The sequence below is a fragment of the Trichosurus vulpecula genome, chromosome 6, assembly GCF_011100635.1.
Source record: "Trichosurus vulpecula isolate mTriVul1 chromosome 6, mTriVul1.pri, whole genome shotgun sequence".
Classification (NCBI taxonomy): Eukaryota; Metazoa; Chordata; class Mammalia; order Diprotodontia; family Phalangeridae; genus Trichosurus; species Trichosurus vulpecula.
The window spans coordinates 6984711-7008266 of NC_050578.1; the positions used below are offsets into that span (position 1 = coordinate 6984711).

Sequence of the window (23556 nt, forward strand, 5' to 3'; positions counted from 1 at the left end):
CAAAAACAGCTGCTATAAGTACTTTTGTACATGTGGGTCCTTTTTCCATTTTTGTGATCTCTTTGGCATACAGATCTAGTAGTGGAATTACTGGATCAAAAAGTATGCACAGTTTTAAAGCTCTTTGGGCACAGTTTCAAATTGTTCTCCAGAATGGTTGGATCAGTTCACAACTCCACAAACAATGCATTAATTAGTGTTCCAATTTTCCCACATCTTCTCCAGCAATTATCATTTTCCTTTTCATCACATTGACCAATCAGATAGGTATGATGTGGTACCTCAGAGTTGTTTTAATTTTCATTTCTCTAATCAACAGTGATTTACAGCATTTTTATATGACTATGCATAGCTTTAATTTCTTCATTTGAAATGTTCATCAACATTTAGAGGCTACTAGCCATTAAAAATAACTATTAAACTTTGTCCCATTATAATGATACGTGTTTAAATTTTAATTCACAAAAGATTTCATAATAAAATAACATAACAGTAATGGGCAATTAGGTGGCACTATGGACAGAGACAGAGTATTGGACTAGGAATTAGGAAGAACTGAGTTCAAATTCTTCCTCAGACACTTTAAGTATGTGACCCTCAGAAGTCATTTAGCTTCTCTCAGCCTTGATTTGCTCAAATGGGGATGGTAATGGCACTTACCTTGCAGTGTCATTGTGAAGATCAAATCAAATAGCATATTAAAGTGTTTTGGTTACCATTTTATTGTAACTCAAGTGTGGTGTGACTTAAAACTAAAATGGACTGATATGATAAGATCTGCACCTACCTTGAGAAATGATGGCATTAGAACAGATTGGGGGGCTGTGTGATTTGCGATGATTTTATTGATGTGGGGAACTCCTTGTGGGAAACTCCCTTCACTGATATAAATAAGCAACTCCTCTCCTCTCTTTGGTCTTGGGGAGCATATTATTAGAGCATGTGAAAGGTTAAGTGTCTTGCCCATGGTGATGCAACCAGTATGTGTCAAAGGCAAGACTTGGATCCAGGTCTTCTCAACTATAAAGTCAGTCCTTTATCTACTCTACCATACTGCCAATCAGAATGAACTTTGCTGACAATTTGTAAACCAAATTAATTCTGTGGTTCTCTTTTTCTTGGAGTAAACAATAGTCATTAAACAGTGGGAAACACCTACATGTGTTAAGCCTGTAGGGTGGGTCTTTTTCATTTATAAATTGAGTTGCATCTCATAAAAATGAGTCACTATTAGCAGCAACTTTGAATAATATTAATGCTTTGAATTCTGCCAGATGCATATTCCAGTCCTAATGCACCATCCTGAAACCCTGCTCCCAGGGTCATGGGGTGAGGGCAGGTAGGCAGATATTCCTGAAAGGGCATTGCTATGACCTTAAGAAAGCCCAAGAAAGGAACCAAGTGCTACCTTGGTTAGCTACCAAGGTTTGCAAACAGCTGCAGTCCCTAACCTTTGGTATTCTGCAGCAGCCTTTTTATTCCTAAACTAAATCACTCCTTGGTCTTCAGTCAGCCTTGACCTCACTTATATAAGCCTGTCTGAGGCAAACCAAAGTCAGCCATTATTCTTTGTCCATGCCTGGAATGTGAAAAGCTAGGAATTAAATACTGTACTTGACATATACAACAACTGCTCATATTTCTGTCCTACGATACCCTAGTGGGGACGATAGTGCCATGGTATCTTAGTCGAATAAATCCCACTGTCTTATTGTGAGACCAGTATGTGGGGAGCCAGCTATATCCTGGTTAGTAGTTAGGCCTCTTAGACCTCTGCAAGGCAGCCTCCTAGACCTCTGCTAGGCAAGGTTATTTGAGGATAGGTCTATGTGAGGCAAACGCTATCTAAAGATAAGAATGTGTGGCAGAGAATACCTGCCTTTGCAGCTGCTACCCACATGGGAAAGAACAGAAATGTTTCAATATGATTACCTGTATGGGAAAGAACAGAAATGTTTCAATTTGATTAGCCATTAGGAGACTAGTGTCTCATTCCCAGGAACAAGGAGATAAAAATTACTTCATTGTAGTTTTCTGAGAAGTCAGGATGACTCAGCAATTAACCTGTATAAAAGATTGTCATTGTCTCCATGAAAGTCAGTCTATAGCCAGACTATACGACTAGCCTAGCCCCGTGTTTGTGTCTTTTTGGGTTCATTACTTCATCCTACACTCGCACCACTGCTGGCACCAGTATATGATACCTTTGATAGCCACTAAATTCCTGAGGGTTTTTCCCTCTGCAATAGGAGTAAAGGGGAAGAAGATGAAGGGGAAAGAGGTTCCTTCTGGAATTCCATTCCAGAACTCTATGTTCACCAAACATTCTAAAATAATAGATCATTTTAAATCAATTCTAAATGTGGGAATGTAGTTACACTTGAGAAGGTCTATTTTATTGCATTCTGAAACTGTGACCAACTATCTTTCTGTAAGTGACCATTCATGGGCCCATTGACAATGTAATCAGCACAAAAGTTTTAAATTGCTTGGTTCCTCAAACCAAGCCCATTTACCTCTCCTTAGGCAACATGGTGGCCCCCACTCCCAGGCAGTCAATATAATAATTCCAGACTTAGTGTGGACACATAACAGCCATTAGTCCTACTATGGCTCAGAACTCCCAGTCTCAAGGAGTACACCAGCCACAGCCTCTCCACAGTAGTAGGGATTAAAAGCATGTACCACCATACCCAGCCAAAAGGTGCTGTGTTAGACTAGAACTTTTAGCTCTAGGTTCTTCTGTTTTATCCAATCATTGGCTAAGAAAAAAGCAGACAGATTTGGGAGGTAGTAACCTTCATATTCCCTCCCAAATCTGTCAGCTTTTTTCTACTTTCTTTCTTCACTACCCTAACTCAAACCCTCAATACTTCTCACTCAGACTATTGTAACAACTGCTTCATTGGTCTACTTGCCTTTATTCTCTCATCTCTCCAATCTATCATCTATATACCTCCCAAGGTGATATTCTTAAGGCACTGGCATGACTACATCAACCCCCTCCTTAAAGAGCTATAGTGGATCTCTATTACTTATAGTATCAAATATAAACACCGTTCAAAATGTGAAGCCCTTCATCATATAGCACCCAACTACCTTTCCAGATCTTTTTACTGTTTCACATGCTCTACAGGTTATCTCCCCTATGTTAAAATGTCAGTTTTTCAAAAGCAAGATGACTGGAACATAACACTGTAAGTATTCATGAATGCTTGGTAAAGATGATTTATTCTTCACTATTGATTAGAGAAATGCAAATTAAAACAACTCTGAGGTACCATATCACACCTATCAGGTTGACTAATATGACAAAACAGGAAAATGATAAATGTTGGAGAACATGTGGGAAAATTGGAGTACTAATACATTGTTGGTGGAGTAGTGAACTGATCCAACCGTTCTGGAGAGCAATTTGGAACTACACACAAAGAGCTATAAAACTGTGCATACAGTTTGATCCAGCAATACCACTACTGGATCTGTATCCCAAAGAGATCATAAAAAAGGGGAAATGACTCACGTGTACCAAAATATTTATAGCAGCTCTTTTTGTGCTAGCAAAGAATTAGAAATTGAGGGGATGCCCATCAATTGAGGAATGGCTGAACAAATTATGGTATATTAATTTAATGGAATGCTATTGTTCTATAAGAAATGATGAGCAGGTAGATTTAAAAAAAAACCTGCAAACACTTACATGAACTGATGCTGAGTGAAGTGAGCAGAACCAAGAACACACTGTATACACTAACAGTAACGTTGTGCAATGACCGACTTTGATAGACTTAGCTCTTCTCAGCAATGCAATGATCTAAGAAAGGGCTGTCTAAAATACAGCCCGCAGGCCATATGTGGCCCACAGTGTGATTTTATGCAGCCCACCTGTAGGTTTTAATTTTCAGGAGTGAAAAAATAAAATAATAATTTCCATGGAAAGTGTATTCAATTTTTTAATTACATCACTAATAAATAATCTCATTGATGTTAATTTTCTTTGGTGTTTTTAAGCAGTATTATGGATGGAACATATTACACAGAATTTTCAATCCATCTGTGGGATGCATTCCGTCTGTATGATGCAGACTAGTCAGTATGCACCGATGTTTATACTGTTGTGTTGTCACTTTCTTGTTTTGTGTTTGCTTTTGCTCTTCACACCTTCGCCTGTCGTATTGATGACACATGTTCCCCCCTTTCTATTAATGTACTGTATTTTTTAAAATTTCTTTAATATTTTCAGTTTTCAGCATTGATTTTCACAAGAGTTTGAATTGCAAATTTTCTCCCCATTTCTACCCTCCCCCCACTCCAAGATGGCATATATTCTGATTGCCCTGTTCCCCAGTCAGCCCTCCCTTCTGTCACCCCACTCCCCCCCATCCCCTTTTCCCTTACTTTCTTGTAGGGCAAGATAAATTTCTATGCCCCATTGCCTGTATATCTTATTTACTGTTTACTTGTTGCATGCAAAACTTTTTTTTTGAACATCTGCTTTTAAAACTTTGAGTTCCAAATTCTCTCCCCTCTTCCATCCCCACCCATCCCCCCTAAGAAGTCAAGCAATTCAACATAGGCCACATGTGTATCATTATGTAAAAGCCTTCCACGATACTCATGTTGTGAAAGACTAACTATATTTTGCTCCTTCCTATCCTATCCCCCTTTATTCAGTTTTCTCCCTTGACTCTGTCCCTTTTCCAAAGTGTTTGCTTTTGATTACCTCCTCCCCGATCTGCCCTCCCTTCTTTCATCACCCCTTTTTTATCTTCTTCCTCCTTCTTTCCTGTGGGGTAAGATACCCAATTGAGTGTGTATGTTATTCCGATGAGAGCAAGATTCACTCATTTCCCCTCACCTGTCCCCTCTTCTCTTTCTACAGAACTGCTTTTTCTTGCCACTTTTATGCAAGATAATTTACCCCATCCTATCTCTCCCTTTCTCCCTCTCTCAATATATTCCTCTCTCATCCCTTAATTTGATTTTTTTTATGTATCATCCCTTCATATTCAACTAACCCTGTGCCCTCTGTCTATATATATATATATACATATACATATACATATATACATATACATATATACATATATGTATATACACACACATATATGTATGATTATATATATGTATTCATGTATATGTATATATGTATATATGTGTGTGTATGCGTGTGTGTGTGTGTGTACGTGTGTGTGTGTGTGTACATATACACACACACACACATATATATATATATTCCCTTCAGCTACCCTAATACTGAGGTCTCATGAATTATACACATCATCCTTCCATGTAGGAATGTAAACAAAACAGTTCAACTTTAGTAAGTCACTTATGATTTCTCTTTCTTGTTTACTTTTTCATGCTTCTCTTGATTCTTGTGTTTGAAAGTCAAGTTTTCTATTCAGCTCTGGTCTTTTCACTGACAAAGCTTGAAAGTCCCCTATTTTATTGAAAATCCATATTTTGCCTTGGAGCATGATACTCAGTTTTGCTGGGTAGATGATTCTTGGTTTTAATCCTAGCTCCATTGACCTCCAGAATATCATATTCCAAGCCCTTTGATCCCTCAGTGTAGAAGCTGCTAGATCTTGTATTATCCTGATTGTGTTTCCACAATACTCAAATTGTTTCTTTCTGGCTGCTTGAAGTATTTTTTCCTTGATCTGGGAGCTTTGGAATTTGGCAACAATATTCCTAGGAGTTTTCTTTTTGGGATCTTTTCAGGAAGTGATCAATGGATTCTTTCAATTTCTCTTTTACCCTCTGGCTCTAGAATATCAGGGGAGTTCTCCTTGATAATTTCTTGAAAGATGATATCTAGGCTGTCTTTTTGATCATGAATTTCAGGTAGTCCAACAGTTTTTAAATTAACTCTCCTGGATCTATTCTACAGGTCAGTGGTTTTTCCAATGAGATATTTCACATTGTCTTCCATTTTTCGTTCCTTTGGTTCTGTTGTATAATATCTTGATTTCTCATAAAGTTACTAGCTTCCACTTGCTCCAATCTAATTTTTAAGGTGGTATTTTCTTCAGTGGTCTTTTGGACCTCCTTTTCCATTTGGCTAATTCTGCCTTTCAAGGCATTCTTCTCCTCATTGGCTTTTTGGAGCTCTTTTGCCATTTGAGTTAGTCTATTTTTTAAGGTGTTATTTTCTTCAATATTTTTTGGGTCTCCTTTAGCAAGTCACTGACTTGTTTTTCATGGTTTTCTCACATCACTCTCATTTCTCTTCCCAATTTTTCCTCTACTTCTCTAACTTGCTTTTCCAAATCTTTTTTGAGCTCTTCCATGGCCTGAGACCAGTTCATGTTTTTCTTGGAGGCTTTTGATGTAGGCTCTTTGACTTTGTTGACTTCTTCTGGCTGTATGTTTTGGTCTTCTTTGACACCAAAGAAAGATTCTAAAGTCTGAGTCTGAATCTGAATCTATTTTCGCTGCCTGGCCATGTTCCCAGCCAACTACTGACCCTTGAGTTTTTCAATGGGGTATGACTGCTTGTAGAGTATAGAGTACTTTGTCCCAAGATTGAGGGGCTGTGCTGTTGTTTTCAGAGCTATTTCTACACAGCAAGCTCTGCCACACCAGTGCTCCTCCTCCCCCAAGAACCGCCGACCCGGACCATGACTCAGATCTAAGCAGGCTCTGCATTCCCACTCTGATCCGCCACTTAATTCCTCCCACCAAGTAGGCCTGGGGCCGGAAGCAACTGCAGCTGCAGCTCTGTAGCTGCACCACCTCCACTGCCCCCCAGAGCAGTGGCCGAACCACAAACTCCTTTCACTTTGTCCCCGCAGTTTTTCCCACTAACCTTCTCTATTGTCTTTGGTGTTTGTGGGTTGAGAAGTCTGGTAACTGCCGCAGGTCACTGATTCAGGGCTCTAGGGCCTGTTCTACCCGGCTCCTGGTCTGGTTGGTCCAGGTGGGCCCACTCTGGGCTGTGGTCCACTCTACTCCCAGCTCTGCATGATAGACCTTACCCAGCGACCATTCAGGATGTCCTGGGCTGGAGCCCTGCTTCCCTGTGCTATTTTGTGGATTCTGCAATTCTAGAATTTGTTCACAGCCATTTTTATAGGTGTTTGGAGGGTCCTGGGGAAGAGCTTTAGGCAAGTCCCTGCTTTCCAGCCACCATCTTGGCTCTGCCCCCCAGGGTAATGTATTTTTTATTCTGGGTGCAGCCCTTGAATAATTATTTTATTTTATTGTGACCCTAAGATAACCTATGGTTGGACAGCCCTGATCTAAGACAACTCTAAAAGACTCATGATGGAAAATGTTATTCATATCCACAGAAAGAACTATGGAGTCTGAATGCAGATCAAAGCATACTATTTTCTCTTTTTATTTGTTTGTTTTTTTTCTTGTGGTTTTTCCCTTTTGCTCTGATTCGTCTTTTGCAATGACTCATGTAGAAATATGTTTAATGGTAGTATTTAATATGAATATGCACATATATAATCTATATCAGATTGCATGCTGTTTTGAGGAGGGAGAAGGGGAGGGAGGGGAAAAGGTTTAGAACTCAAAATCTTATGAAAGTGAATGTTGAAAACTAAAAATAAATAAATTAATCTTTAAAAAAAATGATTGATTTTTATCTACCAAATTGATTTGAAAAACATATATTAGTTAAAATTTTTAAACTTTCTAAGTCCTTTTTTGTCAATTTGATAACAATAGACAGAAGAGTTGAGTCAATTAAATCCATTAACTACTTTCATACCAAGACTATATTGGTGCTTAACATCATCTCTTATTCACAAAATTAAGGTGTCCATAGTGCCCTATCCAAAAAAAAGACTTAATGATTCTCTTGGAAATTGTAAATCTTTTATATTTCTATCTTTTTTGTCTTTCTTTGGAGATGTATCCATTTTTACTGAGAAGAGAAGTCAATTTGATAACGAACATTTATTCAGTACTATGTACAACACACTGTGATTGGTGCTGGGGATAAAAGGACAATGGAATGATCTCTTCCTTTGAGGACTACTTATAAGCTTTTAAAAGCTTTTAGATAATGTGATTTCTTCTACTTTCCACAATCACTTAACCAAAAAAAAAACACAGAATCTTAATGTTGGAAAGCTTTCAGAAGCCATCTAATCCAAGTTTCATGGCCCTTCCACATTCTATCTAAACTTACTACTGAATTTGTAAAATCACCCTCCTTTTTTAGCTATAACAGACCTTATTTAGTTCAACCTCCTCATTGTACAAGTGAAACTGTGGCCAGAAATGTTAAATCATATGCCCAGGGTCACCTATTTAGTTACAGTTGAGATTAGAGCCCATGACTCTAGATTCTGGATATTTTCATTTTTAAAATCAATTATTTACTTACTCAAAGGCTTTGCAAATCAGATTTTATTCATAATAAAATTCCTGGAAAAATAAAGATTAATTTTTAGAGACTAAACACAAAATTTTATTTTTTTCTACTTTTCCAAGCTATCGGATCCATATTCAACTCTCGTAAGAAAATTATAAAGTAATCTGTGATTAAATTATGGGGGAATTGGGTGCTCAGCAGACTATATTGAGGTTACTGTGCAAAACTAAAATATTTTCTAACTTATTACATTGAACATAAAGGCATGTTCTTTATGCAATTCATTTTGTTCTTATAGTGATCATATAACATTGCTTCTCCTTAAATTTTTCCTTACTTTAACTTCAATTCCAGTTCTAAAGCAACTGTTTCCACTCTCTAGTGATTTTCAGCAAATACCTATAATACAGCCAGATTATACATCAGTGGAAATGTTGGATTGTTTCTCAAGGTGGCTGTATTAGTTAATATTCTCGGACAAGAATCTCTGTGTTGTTCCCTATACACTAGACTATGAATATGAATTCATTTGGCAAATTTATATCCTTTTTTTAGTTGGTGTTTGTTTACTGTTTTAAGAGGTTCATACCCCTAAGATCAACCTCAGCCAGCTTATTCTCAATGTCACCAACTCTTCACTCTTCAGGAGGCTGAATATCTAATATAGAAGTTTGTCAGTCCTTTCCTTCACCTTCTTTCTTTCTGCAACCTCAGAAGCCTGCTAGTCTAACCTTCTCATCTTGCAGTGTAGGAAACTTAGGCCCAAGGATGTTGTGATTTGCACCAGGTTATCTAAGCAAGCAAAAGACCCACTATTTGAACCCATCACCTTACTATAAAACCAAAGTTTGTTTTCCCCCCTTTCAATCAAGATATGAGCAAGGATAGACGTAGCATGTGACGTTGTCAGATGAGGTTATCTGGTCAGTTAGTTTTGCTTAATTGTTTCTCTTTGGTATGAGGGAGCATTTAGTCAGGACACAAGAGATGTCAAGAAATGCCTGTGTTATAAAAAAATCAATAGTCCTTTATTAAAAAATGCATTCAAAATAAATTAAACTAGCAACAAGAATGTGACACAGGAAAAACTCCCAGCATGGCATCAGGCATGACTTTCATCTCTTTTCTAAGAAATTTGTAGTAAACACTTTGAATCCCTTTCCAGACAATTGATAGAAATATGACCATCGAGAAATTTCACTAAACAACATGATTGCAACAAAAGTTACCAACTTTATCATGGAGTCTAAATTTGTTGTGTCTTGGAATGATTTACTTGATTTAACTTGATTTACCAGGTGAGAAATTAGTTAAGTTTGACTTCCACTTCATCTTGCATATTCTCTTAACTTTATTTCTGTATCATAGAATCCCTTTATTCTTTCTTTTAGAATATCACTTTGTAAGTTTATCAAAAAAAGCTTCTGTTTGAAGATCTCAATTAGGAGTAAGCCACTGTATCCCGAGACAGCCCTCCCTAATTTTGGACAGCTCTAATTGGCAAAAAGGTTTTCCTATATTTGGTTTTTTGTAACCAGCATTCACACACCCCCACCCCATTTCTGATTTTGCCCTCTGGAGCCAGACAGAACAAGTCTGACAGCTAACATGTGCCTCTCCCCACCCCAGCCTTCTCTTCTCCTGGCTAAACATTTCCAGTTCTTTCAATAGTTCTTCTCATGGCATGGACTTCACCATTGTCTTCCTCTGGATATTCTCAAACTTACTGAGGTCCTTCCTAAATAGTGACCACTAGAATTGAATACAGTACCACACGTGGGCTCTGACCAGGTAGAATATAACAAGATTATCAATTCATTACTCCTGGAAGCTCTGCCTCTCTTAATGTAGCCCAATAGCATATTAACTGTTGTTGACTCACCTCAAGTTGAGCTTGTGTTCCATCAAAATCCCCAGATTTTTTTTCAGACAAATCACTATCTAACTATGCCTCTTATGTTTTATACTAGTGAAGCTGATTTTTTTGCACCCGAGTATAAGAAGAGAGAATAGTAAAACTGGAAAGAACCATAGAGATTATATAAAGAGATAATATAGTTGTAACAGGATTAAATTGGTAGAGGTAGAAGTGCTTTGTAAACCATAATTCAGAAGAAAGATTATCATCATCATCACCATGATTAACAAAGCAAATATTTGTTTAGCCCCTACTATATAGTTATTTATGTAGCACTTGTAATGTTTGCTAAGTGCTTTATAGCTATTATCTCATTTTATCTTCACAGAAACCTTAAGGAGGTAGACAGGTGCCATTTTATGCTCCATTTTGTAGAAGAGGAAACTGAGACAGGCAGGTTAAATGACAACTTACATCTGAACTCTGATCTGAATTCTGAATTTCCTGGCCCCAGTGCCAGTGCTCTAACCACTATATTGCCTAGCTGTCTATGTATCTAGCACTGTATGCTATCTACTATTGATACAAGGAGGTAAAAAACATGGTTCCTGCCTTCAAGAAAGATATGATTATCGTACAATTAAGGACAGTAAACTCTATGGTGGAAGAATGAGAAAGTAGATAATTCACATAGCACAGAGGAAAGCAGAACATAGATCTCTAGAGAGGAAGTCCAAAGCTCTTCCTATTGCATGACCCTACATTGTTATAGCCATTCATTGGTTACAGTTTTATCTTAGCAACCTTGGCTGAGTTGATGGAGTTTGACACAGAATAACTGTTTTTTGTTTCTACATCCGGACTTATTGAAACATTTATCATTTGGGATTTTTGTTCTATTTTTTCTTAGGTCATACCTTATCTTCCCAAGTTTTAATGTTATAAAACTGTGTCTTTTCTTGCCCTTTATGATCCATTACAATCTGCCTTTCCAATAAAAGTCATCCTTCAGTGTTATAATTTGAGATGAACACAAATGGTTTGTGTATATTGTATTTTTTTAATTTTTATCTGCCTTGGTGTATGACTTTTTGTTTATTTGAGGCACTGGACTTGGAATGAAAAAGAATGAGGTTCAAATACTGCTGATATTTACTAGTTAAATACCCTCAGCAATTCAATTATTCTTTGAACCTCACTTTTTTTTATCTAATAAAGGGTGATAATAATACTTTTAGTACTTGTCTCACAGGGATGTTGTGAGGTACATAGCTATCCAGAAATATTTACCTCCTCTGGCTTTGTTGAGAAAGCTTAGGGAGAGAAACAAGAATTTATGTTTATGTTGATACTTCTCAGTTTACTTAGGGTTTCCTCTCAAAACAGCCCTGTGAGGTACTTAGCACGTGTAGCAATATTCCTTGTTGTTGTTGTTAGAGGGTGTGGGATATGAACTTGTCATTTCATCTGTGAGTCTGAATTCTCAACGTGGAAATACCCTTCACTGATGCAGGTCAGCCACTGGCCTATATGTTACAACCTGCACAAGTTGCCCAGGGCATTGGGAGATTGTGACTTGCCCATGGTCTCACAATGGGCTTTTGTTAGAGGTAAGACATGAACCCAGGTCTTTCTGAGTCCCCTGCTGGCTTTTTTAGCCCCTCTGCTCTGCCACCTCTCATCCACATTTCATTGATAAGGAAAGTGGGGGCCTAAGCAAAGTAAAATGACTTGCCCGGGTCATGTGACTAGTAACAGCCCAGATGGTAGCCAAAACAAGGAACAATGGAGAGAGTGCTTGCTGTAGAGTTAGACACCTTTGGGTAATAATCCTAGCTCTACCACTTTAATGTCTGTGTAACTTGGGTAAATTACTTCTCCCAAATCAGTTTCCTCATCTGTAAATAAAGAGGTTGGACTTAATGGCCTTCTAAGATCCTTGCCAGCTATACTCTGTGATTCTGTGAGCCACACTGCCTCTCCTGCCTGTATTATGTCGGTCCCCATAGGATGGAAGTAAGACTGCCTGGTTTGCTGCATAGGACCTAGGATTCTCTTCTGTATGTAATAGATGCTTAATATGTATATTGTACAAGCATGGCAACAAGTAAGCATGTTAAATCAAATATAAAATCCTTTGTTTGGCTCTCAAAGCCCTCCATAACCTGACCTGCTCCTATCTTTTCAATTTACTTACCCTTTACATTCCCCTTCCCCTACAATCCCTACACACACCCATGTGCACACACATGCCCCTACTCTATGACTCAAAGAGACTGGGCTCCTTGCTGCTCCATCTCTAAGACATTTTTTCTAGGCATTTCACATAGTATGTCCTCTTTATCTGGAATATTCTCTCTTCTGATCTCCTCTTTGTGGTTTCCCTGGCTTCCTTCAAGTCCCAATTAAAATCCCACCTTCTAAAAAAAAGAAATTAAAAATAATTTTTAAAAATCCTACCTTCTACAAGAAGCCTTTCTTGATCCACCTTAATGCTAATGCCACCCCTCTGAGATTATCTCTGATTTATCCCCTATATAGTTTGTCTGCACATAATTGCATGTTGTCTCCCACATTAGATTGGGAGTTCCTTGAGGAACTCTGTGTTTTTGCCCCAGCACTTAACACAGCGCCTGACACTTACTAATGCTTATTGACTTACTCACTAATAATAATAACTGACACTTATAAAGTGCTTTAAGCTGTGAAAGGTATTTCACTTATCTGATTTGAGTCTCACAACAACCCTGATTGTTACTATTGTATTGTAGTATAAACATACTGGCGACATTACTGTAATAATAGAGTATTATCTCCAGGGGCTGTTATCTCCATTCAACAGAGGAAGAAACTCAGAGAGGCTCAGGGAGTTGTTGGAGGGGGGAGTAGGTAACATTGCCAGTAAATATCGAAGGTGGGATTCAAACCAATTATTCCTAACTCTGAGTCTGACACTCTACCCACTACCCTACACTTTCCCTCTCTTTTTCTTAACTTTTTTCATCGCTCAGGTGGTAATGGTCCTAATTCATTACAACCACAAAGGTTGCACACCTTGGAATACTGTTGGGATACTTGATTTCCTCGTGATGAGAAGTATCAAGCAAACAAGGAATATTAATTGAGTAGGAGTCTTGCGCGTGCCACCCCGCTAGTGACCATGGGGGGAAACAAAGAAATGTAAGACACAGTATTTGCCTTCAATTCATTCATTCATTCATTCATTCAACTGGTTTTTCTTAGATGACACGGCGTATGACCGGCACTAAGCTCTGGAGATATGAAGACAAAGACAGATATGAAAATCCCTGCAGTCAAAGAGGTTATATTCCATTAGGGGAGGTTCAAAGAAATTTAATAATTTCCTTATCAAAGGTTAATAACTTCAGGAAATGTAGTATAGTTGGGAACCCTTTCTATAAGTCCTTGAAATGTGATGTGACGACGCAAGGGTTAAGTCACAGGTCATCTCTTGTGTTTATCTTGTATGAAAGTAAATGTCGGAAGTCATTGCCAAAAAAGCAATAGAAACTGAGTCATAAGTTCTGCGATGAGATTTTCATCATCAACAAGAACAAAATTTAATTTAACCCTACTATGCGCTAGTTATTGGTGATACAAAGAAGTATAAAATATTATTCCTCTCCCCACTCACAAGTTTATAGTCTGTTGTCAGAAACAGTACACACACACACAAATATACAAAGTTATGCTAATTACCAAACAAATATTTGAGTAACAAAACTATACCTGCTTTAAGACTTCTCAGAAAAGATATAAAACTCTGGTCTGGTTGAGGAAGATGGAAGGTTCACTGGCCAAAGTGAACTTTATCCCACACTTTGAAAGACTGGTAGGATTTTTATAAGTAGAGAGGAAAGGAACAGTATTCCAGAGATATGTGCAATCACATAGAATATTTAAGAGACAATGAGTAGATAAAAGCAGGATGTGCCTGTCAGGGAGAGAAGTTAGGTTGGAGCCAGACTTTGAAGGTCTTTGACGGCCAAGTTAAAGAGTTAGGATTTATTCTAGAGCCAATAGGGAGCCATTGAAAGCTTTTGAACAGGGGAGTGATATGTGTGAGAGCATATTTTAGGCAAATTGATCTGACATTTGGTGTGTAGGATGGATCAGGCAAGATGGAAAGCAGAGGGATCAGTTAGAAGACTGTTGTAATAGTCCAAGAATGAGGTAATGAGGGCTGGATTAAGATGGCAGCAGTGGGAATGGAAAGGAAAGGACAGAGAAAATAATACTGGACTGGAAGAAAGACAACTTGAATTAGACCTTGAAATCTGGAAGTATAGTCTTCTAGGTTGACACCAAAACATAAGTTTCATGAGATGTACAACTATTATGTATCAAATCTTTCAGTTATTAAAAGGATGGTAACTGGCTGTGCTTTTCTCCTTACTTTCCATATTTCAGTCTGCTCTCTATAAGAGGCAAATATTCATCTTTAAGAATGTCTCTGTAAAGTTTCTGCCAAGTAGAAATACCATATAACAAGTTCTTTTGCATTATTACCATTGTTATTATTAAAAATGCTCTATTATTACTGTAATTCAGACAGTGTGCTTGTATTACACTTCTCTGAAGTAGGGAAGGCTACAGATTCAGTCCTAAGTGCTGAATTTCCAGGAAAGGATTCCAAGACCAAAGAATTCAGTGGCAGATTAGGCTCAGGGAAAATGTCTAAGAAGTGATTAGTAACTAAATGGACAATGTTGTCAAAGGGGACTTTAGCTCTTTTATTTGTGTCAAGTGGCAAATTCCTACATACTTCTTTTAAAATAAATCAAACTTGGCAAGTTTTTAGGGTCACAAACACAACAATAACAACCTGAGGCCCTTGAGAGCCAGCCCCACTAGGCTCCTGGTTCTTTGGGAAAGGAAAAGAGCTCAGCACTAAGAGTGAATTACAACTTAGCCTCTGTGCCTATACAAAGTCTCCAAGGCCATGTAGCCTACTAGAAACTTTTTTTAAAGTAACAGAAATGTGGAAGGAATTATATCTGGTATTTCTAAGCTGGTCGTGTAGCCAAGGGTTGGTGGAAAATGCTAAAAATAACTGAATTTTTAAAGAAATGCTAAGGTTATCACTAGTTCCCCCTAATTATTTTCTTTTACTTAGTTGATTAAATTGTACATGGTATTTGTTTTAGTTTCTTTTTTTCTAATGATGAGAAGACAATTCTTTTTTTGTAAAACATTTTAAATTTTTGTTCATATTCTGTAAGACCGAGTTGTTTTAAGAGTTTGCCATCCTTTATTTTTAAATTGAGGTTGACCGAAAAGTAAAGAAAAGGTGTTTTCTGGGGAAAGACTACACACATTTTTCCCAGAAAAGACCCAATTGTAAAAGAGTTCAGAACAGATATTCTCACTGGCCATATCTGTGTAGTTTATATCAACTAATATCTCATCATATGGCATCTGGACTTTCACTTCTAATTTGTTTTAAACATAACTGTTCCTTTCTGTTCTGTTCCTCATATTCCATATGACCCACAGATGGTTCTGTGAAGGAAAAGAGCTTCAGAACTCCCCAGATATCCAGATCCAGTGTGAGAGCAGAGGTCTCCATACCCTAGTCATCACAGAGGCTTTCGAGGACGACACAGGACGTTACTCTTGCCTGGCTACAAATCCTAGTGGTTCAGACACAACATCTGCTGAAGTCTTCATTGAAGGTATGGAGAAGAGAAATGTTGAAATCTCCCAAGTTAATATTGCCTCAGTATCCTACAGCTTAGAGGCTCAAATACTTTTCTAAATTATAACCATCTTAGCAGTGTTGCAATCCAAACCTATTTCCACCAAACAAACAAATGTAACCCAAGAGAATGCCTTTGAAAGCTCAATGGTGGAAATGTCAGATACATGTGTCCCATTTTCCTGCATTTGACCATATTTATTTTAAAGATTTTTGCTAACATTCACATGGATGTACACACTACTAATACCAAGAGTTCTTTTGATCTTTCTCTAGTGAATTCAAAATAAGGTCATACTTAAAATACAATGTCTATCAACTATGTTAAATTATAGAATGCTTGATGAAGGGGTCTAAGAATATGCAGAAGAATTCACCATTAGGTGGAATATTGTAATGTGTTTTTCCTATATTTTCATTAAACCCTAGGCATTTTTCTACCTTCATTTATGGCTCTCTTGTTCTCTAAAATAACATCATTTTTGGCACAGCTTAGTATTTGTAAAGTAGTGATGGGGGTAATAACCTTGAAGGCAAAGTGTGGTCTATTAAATTTATTACAGCATCTTATCAACAACAATATAATTCAAAATACTTGGAGCCAGCCTCTCTGAAAAGCATAAAACATTGCCTTACTTAAAAAGTTCCTGAAATCAAGAAAATCCACCATATAGATTTGTCCTTTGTCTGGTAATTGGTTATCTTATAAAATTTAATAGTTAAAGTTCAGGAAGGAAAGGGAAGTCCGTAAAGTCACCGTCACCTGAATCTTGAACTTTTCACCAGATAATTGCCCTCAGAGTTTTTCATTTTCTTCTTAAAAAAAGAAAGGAATAGCAAATATTCAGATATGAGCTTGTGTAATATCCTCATTTGTATACCCTCTAACTCCAGCCTCCTAAAAGCAGGCAAGAAATATTTTTCTTCTAAAAGTAACAACTGCTTTTGCCTAGTGTTTGTTCTTGGTCTGTGCTCTGTGCTTCTAATTGAAGATTCTTTTTGCTCTGTCCTGGGAATCAGAGAATGGATTTCATGTATTGTCAGTGAAGTCCACATATGAGGCTGAGATATAGGTTGAGTAGTGGCCTTGAGAGTGCTATAGGATAAAATGAACTAAACCTAATTACATTCACTTGAAATATTGTTTTAGTGTAGGCTATAGAATACTAGTTTTGAAGGTGGAGTACCTGTATTCACATCTTGACTCTGCCACTTCATAGGTGAGTGACTTTGAGCAGGTCAATTTCCTCTATGGACCCCTGTTTCCTAAAATGAAGGGGTTGGTCTCTGGGGTGTCATCCAATTCTTGATCTATCTTGATGTCAATCATCAATGTGATATAGTAGAAAGAACCCTGGATGGTAAGAGAAATTATCTAGTTTTATTCACATTTCTGCTAACTAGCTATGTGAACTTGGCTAAGTCATTTAATCCGTTCTTGACCCAAGTTTCCTCATATGCAAAATGGGTAGGAGGGGGAGTGGGAAGAATCATTCTAAGTCATGGGATCATAATATCATAGATTTAGAGCTAGAAGGGAACCTTAAAGTCACCTAAACCAGTCCCCTCATTATACAGAGGAAGCAATTGAGTACTAAAGAGATGAAGTCACTTGTTCAAGATCATACAGTTGGTTAGTGGCAGCACTGGTGTTTGAACTTATATCCTACCTATAATTCCGCATCCAACACTTTATTCACTGCTTCCCAAGATGGCCCATAAGGGCCCTTCCAATTTCTGGAATTCAATGAGATTTATCTGAAAATGGCTGGAGTTCCTGCTCTCATATTGCCATAAGAGCAGATATGAAGAAGAGAGTCTTGATGGATTATCTTGAAATCATACATAGTATGCTCAGTTTCCTAATAAATTAAAAAGTACCAAAGACACAGCTCTGTACCACAGCTGTCAAATATAAGCATATTAGTATACCAATAGTAGGCTTTCTTGGGTTGAGATTGATTCTCCTGCCTTCTTCATGCCATGCTATGGCCTGTGTACCTTTCTGGACCTTCCTACTTTCTACTTTTGGTAAGAATAATTATAGCAACATTATCATTCTTGGAATGTATATGTTAATCAACTGTCCTATGGCTCCACTCACCATCCTCACCATCATCAATCCAAATCCCCACTTTGTGCCTTGTTGTTGTTCAGTTGTATCCTATTCTTTTGTGACCTCATTGACCATATTTGCCATTTCCTTCTCCAGTGAATTAAGGCAAACAGAGATTAAGTGATTTGCCCAGGGTCACACAGCCAATATCTGAGGCTAGATTTGAACTCAGGTCTTCCTGACTCCAGGCCCAGCACTCTTATCCACTGAACCATCTAGCTGCTCACACTCTATGGCTAACACTCCCTTATACATAAGCTCATTGCGAGTAGGAACTGTCTTTCTTTTTGTATTTATATGTCTGACACTTATCACAAATGCATGGTACATATTAAGTGCCTAATAACTGCATTTTTAAAAATATATATTTATTTATTTTTAGTTTTGAACATAAGATTCTGAGTTCCAAATTTTCTCTCCATTTCTCTCCTTCCCCAACCCCAAGATGACATGTAATTTGATATAGACTCTACATATATATTAATATTGAACCTGTTTTCACATTAGTTATGTTGTGAAGAAGAATTAGAACCAATGGGAGAAACCACAAGAAAGAAGAAACAAGCAAAAAAGAAAAGAAAGAGAGAGCAAATAATATGCTTCAATCTGCATTCAGACTTTGTAGTTCTTTTCCTGGATGTGGATAACATTTTCCATCATGAGTCCTTTAGAGCTGTCTTGGATCCTTGCATTATTAAGAAGAGCTAAGTCTGTCAAAGTTAGTTATTGCAAATTGTGGCTCTTACTGTGTACAATGTTCTCATGGTTCTGCTTAATTCACTCAGCATCAGTTCATTCAAGTCTTTCCAGATTTTTCTAAAATCTGCCTGCTCACTATATCTTATTGCACAATAGTATTGCATTACATTCATATACCACGACTTGTTCAGCCATTCCCTGATGGGCATCCCCTCAATTTCCAATTCTTTGTCACCACAAAAAGAGCTGCTATAAATATTTTTGTACATTTGAGTCCTTTTCCTATTCGCATAATCTCTTTGGGATACTAATAACTGCCTTTTTATTCATTCATTTGCAAACCTGCCATATTAAACACCTTTATTTTTATTTTTTGCCTTCTTCTAAAATCCTGAAGTCTCCAATATTTATTAAGTAAATTCAGGGACTTTAAGCACAGAACATTTTTTCATTGTTGCATCTAGTGCTTCTAAATGAAAGCTGACCGACTGACAGTCTGTCTTATGATGACTTGAAAGAGTCCGTTCCTGTCCACCTATGCGCTGGGCCAGTTTCATGCCTCCTGTGATCCTCCAACAAAAACATTGGATTTTTCCCATGTACCCTTTTCCACATGGAAGCACTGATCTGACTTCAGTTGCCAAACAACCATCAAGTGTTAGTGGCTCTAATCACCACATACTGAGTTTATACAGATTGGTTATGAAGGGAGTAGGAGGGAGCAGAGAAGAGGGAGATTCAACCATCCATCACATCTCTCAGGAGGACCAAGGTTAAATGCCTTAGAAAAATGACTTACTTGGTCTTACAAAATATGTAAAATAATGTCAGACAGCTGACAAATACAGCATGTTAGAATCCAGAAGTCCAATTACATGAAATGTGAGAGAAGTTCTGCCCCGTGACTCAAAGTGAAGACCTACTTTGCCATAATTTTCATGTTTCATTTCCTTCAGGGCTAAATTAGACTCAGATCTATTCCCACTGAATTACTATCTAAAGTTCCTCCACCATTAGTATGTCAACACAGAGTTATACCAAATCCATAGAGAGTATCAAATATGCTTTTTGAATCAGAAAACTCAAAAAACTCTCTGACAGGTCACAGGTATTCATTGTAAACCTTGTTTTTGCCCTAGTTATAAAGCTCACCTTTACTTAAGCCCTATTTCAGCATCTCATAACTACATGGAAGGGACCCTAGGTTCTTAAATACTGGCACTTTTGAGGTTCTCGAACTGACTTGCAAGCTCTGCCAGGACACCTCAAGCTGAAAAGGCTTTGGGTATCAGCATGTCTGCCAGCTCCATGTTGTCTTCCGAAGACCAACCTAGCTAAGTTTGGAGGGGATCACTGACAATACTTGACCACTATGTGATAAACTGTTTTAGCCACAGACATCCATTTAACAGTTGACTGAAGCAGGAACAGGTAGTTTTATGGAAAGAATACCCAAGCCAAAGAAATCATAGATCTTTAAATATCTGAAGTATAAAATTCAGGCAGTTAAATGATAGGGGAATAAAATGCAATAAAAGATTGGGGGACCAATAGATATTACTGCAAAGCTAGCCATAATGCTTAGAGAAAAATTCAACTATTTTTTTTTCAAATCAAATTAAGAAATATGTGTTGAATATTTACATAGAAACTCATCACAAAGAAATGCAAGGCCTCTAAGATATTGTCTTAAAGGACTAGTCCAGCTGGAGAGACAAAATAAAAAGACTAGAGGTGGACAGGCACAATATTAATATGGCAAAAGTTAAATAACACTGAAAGATTTATGAAATCAAGACAACATAAATTATAAGATTGTATGTGATTATTTATCAGATGAATTGTGAAGACAGTAACTGCCATTGGCAATCAGAGGCAAGTGGCATTACTTTAATCAATAAGTATTTATTAAGCACTTTCTGTGTGATAGATACAATCACTGTATGATAGATAGGCATTAGGGATATAAATACAAAGAAAGAGACAATCCTTATTTCAATTGGGAAGAAAACATGTGCATGTATAAGTATATGAAGAATTAATTTATGCCAAGCACATACAAAATTAACACAAGAAAGGAAGGAAAGGCATTTTAGGCTAGGATGTTCAAGGAAGGTCTCATGGAGGTTAGATTTGGAGTAGGTCAGATTTGGACTCGTAAAGATGACATTGCAGGTGGATAAGATGTTTATCACAGGTTCAGAACTAGAAAGAGTCTTAGATGTCATCTATTCAAAACCCCTTATTTTACAGATGAGGAAAATGAGACCCAAAGAGGTTTAGTGACTTAAGGAGATGAGCTGATATGGTATGAGATGAAGAAAGGTACAAAGGCAGAAAAATTCAAGGGTATATAATCTATAATAATTAACAAGGTTGTTGGCATCAATGGGTAGAGGATGAATGTATACATTTCTAACATTGTATTTACTTGCAGTGAAGTTAACTCCTTCCAGGGCAATTATTTTTCCACTCAAACTGGGATCATGAGATGGGATTATATGGCTTAAATCATTCCCATTGATGATAGAGCAAACTGGTACCAATAAAAGTGCTCCCCCGGACCACAGTGGCCCTTCTGTAGAGTCTGAATGCTTAGAGAGAACAGTCAAAAAAAGATTATGTTTAATTTAAGATAAATTATTATTTATATTAATAATAATATAAATTAATTCTATTTGGTAAAAACTGCTCACCTTTTGGGAGCAGCCATTTGTGTGTCTCCATGCTTCTGAAAACATTGACATCATTCAGAGAATAAAGGGAAACTCTCAGATGAAACCTCTTTGGGTTACTGCTCCAAACTTAGAGGAGAGAATATACACAAAAGGAAATAAATCTCAAGTAAAAAAGAATGACATTGAGTCCTCTGTCTTTCTAGATATTTGGCATTAAGAAAGTATGAGAGAGGAAAAAACAATTCCTTGGCAGTGATCCTGAGGAAAAGCTTGGTGTTATTGCTCGAGGTTGCAACTAGGTGGTTGACCTTTATTATATTAGATACTTCCTTGAAAAGGAAAGGACAGTCTGTTGACACTTGTCTCTAGCACTCCTCTATCAGAAAGGAATGTCATTCTCCAATAAGCACTAGTATCCCAGAGACAGTCTAGCCCCAGACTCCTTACCCACCTTTGTGGCCATTTTGTGAGCAATAACGAGGTGGAGTGGACAGAGCGCTCATTTTGTAGTGTCTCAGTTCACACACTGACTCTTCAACTTGACTATTTCTGTGACCATGAGACAATTGTTTAATCTCTCTGGGCCTCAGTTTCCCCATCCATAAAATGATGGGATTGGACTAATTAACTCTAAGGTGTCAATTAGCTATAAATCTATGGTTAATTAAATATAAAAGCATCTCAGATAACTAACAGCTTTAAAAATACTTCCCATGTCTCAGAGGAGAGAGGGGGAACCTTCAAGTATAAAATATTGCATTTCTTTTGCTTCATTGTTTTTCTTTATTCCAAAGAAGAATTCTATGGGAGTTGAGTTTGTTAGGAAATAACCATGATGCGGAAGAAAAAAGAAGAGCACCAAAATATTCTTCGAAGTTTCTGTTTTACTGCAGGAAACAGTGTCTTAACATATTCTGGTATCAGTCACATAAACACACACATATACAATAGCTACTGTGAAAGATGCTAGAAGTCTTCCAACAAGTGTCCCTCCCTCCTCAAGTTCAAGCAATGACATACATATAGTGAAGAAGAAGCTAGCCTGACACCTGAGATGTGCCCCGAACAGCAGGTGCAAAGCAGATGACAAAAGGGAGAAGGCAGAATGGGGAAGGAGGAAGAAATCACCTTGTGAGAGTGTTGGCACAAATACGGGGATTTGATCTACCACCTCCGACAGAAGCTGCCTTATCACTTGAGATGAAAGGTGACATTGAGTTTGGACTGGGGATAGGCAGGTGTATAGAAAGCTCACTGAAGCCCTGTTTGTTCTACTTTCTTGCCCCTTCCAAAAGAAAATTACCAAGCACGGCCTGTTTCTATGTATCAGCTTTTGCTGTGACTCTCAAGAAATGAAAAGAAGCAGAAATGACTCTTAAAATAACAACTTTTTTTCCAGTGCTGCCTTACAAGTATATGTCTTAAATATTTGAAGTCAGGTCAGACTAATCTATTTGTGTGCCCATGTCAACAGCAAGAGACAGTGCTGATTTGAGAAGTGCCATAGCTACCCTAACCACCCTGATAAAGGCTCTCAGTAATTTCCAATTACTTCCTAACAACCAAAGATTGAAGATCAGATAATTTATCAGACTAGGTTTGCTTCCAAGAAGTGATCTGATCCAAGCCTTCATCTTCCCTGATCTTTGCAATATTCATTACTGTTTACCACTTCCTCTATTCTTTTTTTAAAAATACATTTTATTGATACCTTTTGTCTTTATCTGACCAGCAGCGTTTCCCAACCAGATTGAACCCTCTCTTGTGATACAGAAAAGTAATTAATTAAAAAAACCCATCCTAGCCAGGCAATAAATATAGTATTTGGTCCTAGTAGTCCCCCACACCCCGCTCTCAACCCCGTCTCTGCCATCAGGGAGGAGGCAAATTTCCTCATCTCTTCCCTGCAACCTCCATTAACTCAGAGTTCAACTTCTTTTTAGCTACCTGTCCACTTACTTAAGAGTGTCAGTTCCTTGAGAATAAGATTTTTCATTCTTTATACTTGGATCTTTAGTGCTTAATAGAGCTCCTGGCACTCATCAAGTGCTTAATCAATGCTTGGAGATTGATTGTAGTCATCGAGCACATTGTTCTCTTTGTTCTGTTTATTTCCATCTGTATCAGTTCATATAAATCTTCCCTCAT

General features: G+C 37.6%; 1 protein-coding gene across 5 annotated transcripts in view; it reads left to right on the forward strand.

Annotated features, from left to right (window-relative positions):
- Nucleotides 1-23556, forward strand: part of PALLD (palladin, cytoskeletal associated protein) — a 593228-nt gene that overhangs the window by 252439 nt on the left and 317233 nt on the right. For 4 of the 5 annotated variants that reach the window (XM_036763236.1, XM_036763233.1, XM_036763235.1 and 1 more), the window contains exon 3: nt 15714-15892. The exons of the other annotated variant lie outside the window; for it this stretch is intronic. In XM_036763236.1, the coding sequence (XP_036619131.1) occupies nt 15714-15892 (179 nt within the window). The remainder of the gene's footprint in view (nt 1-15713; nt 15893-23556) is intronic. 5 annotated transcript variants of the gene reach the window in all.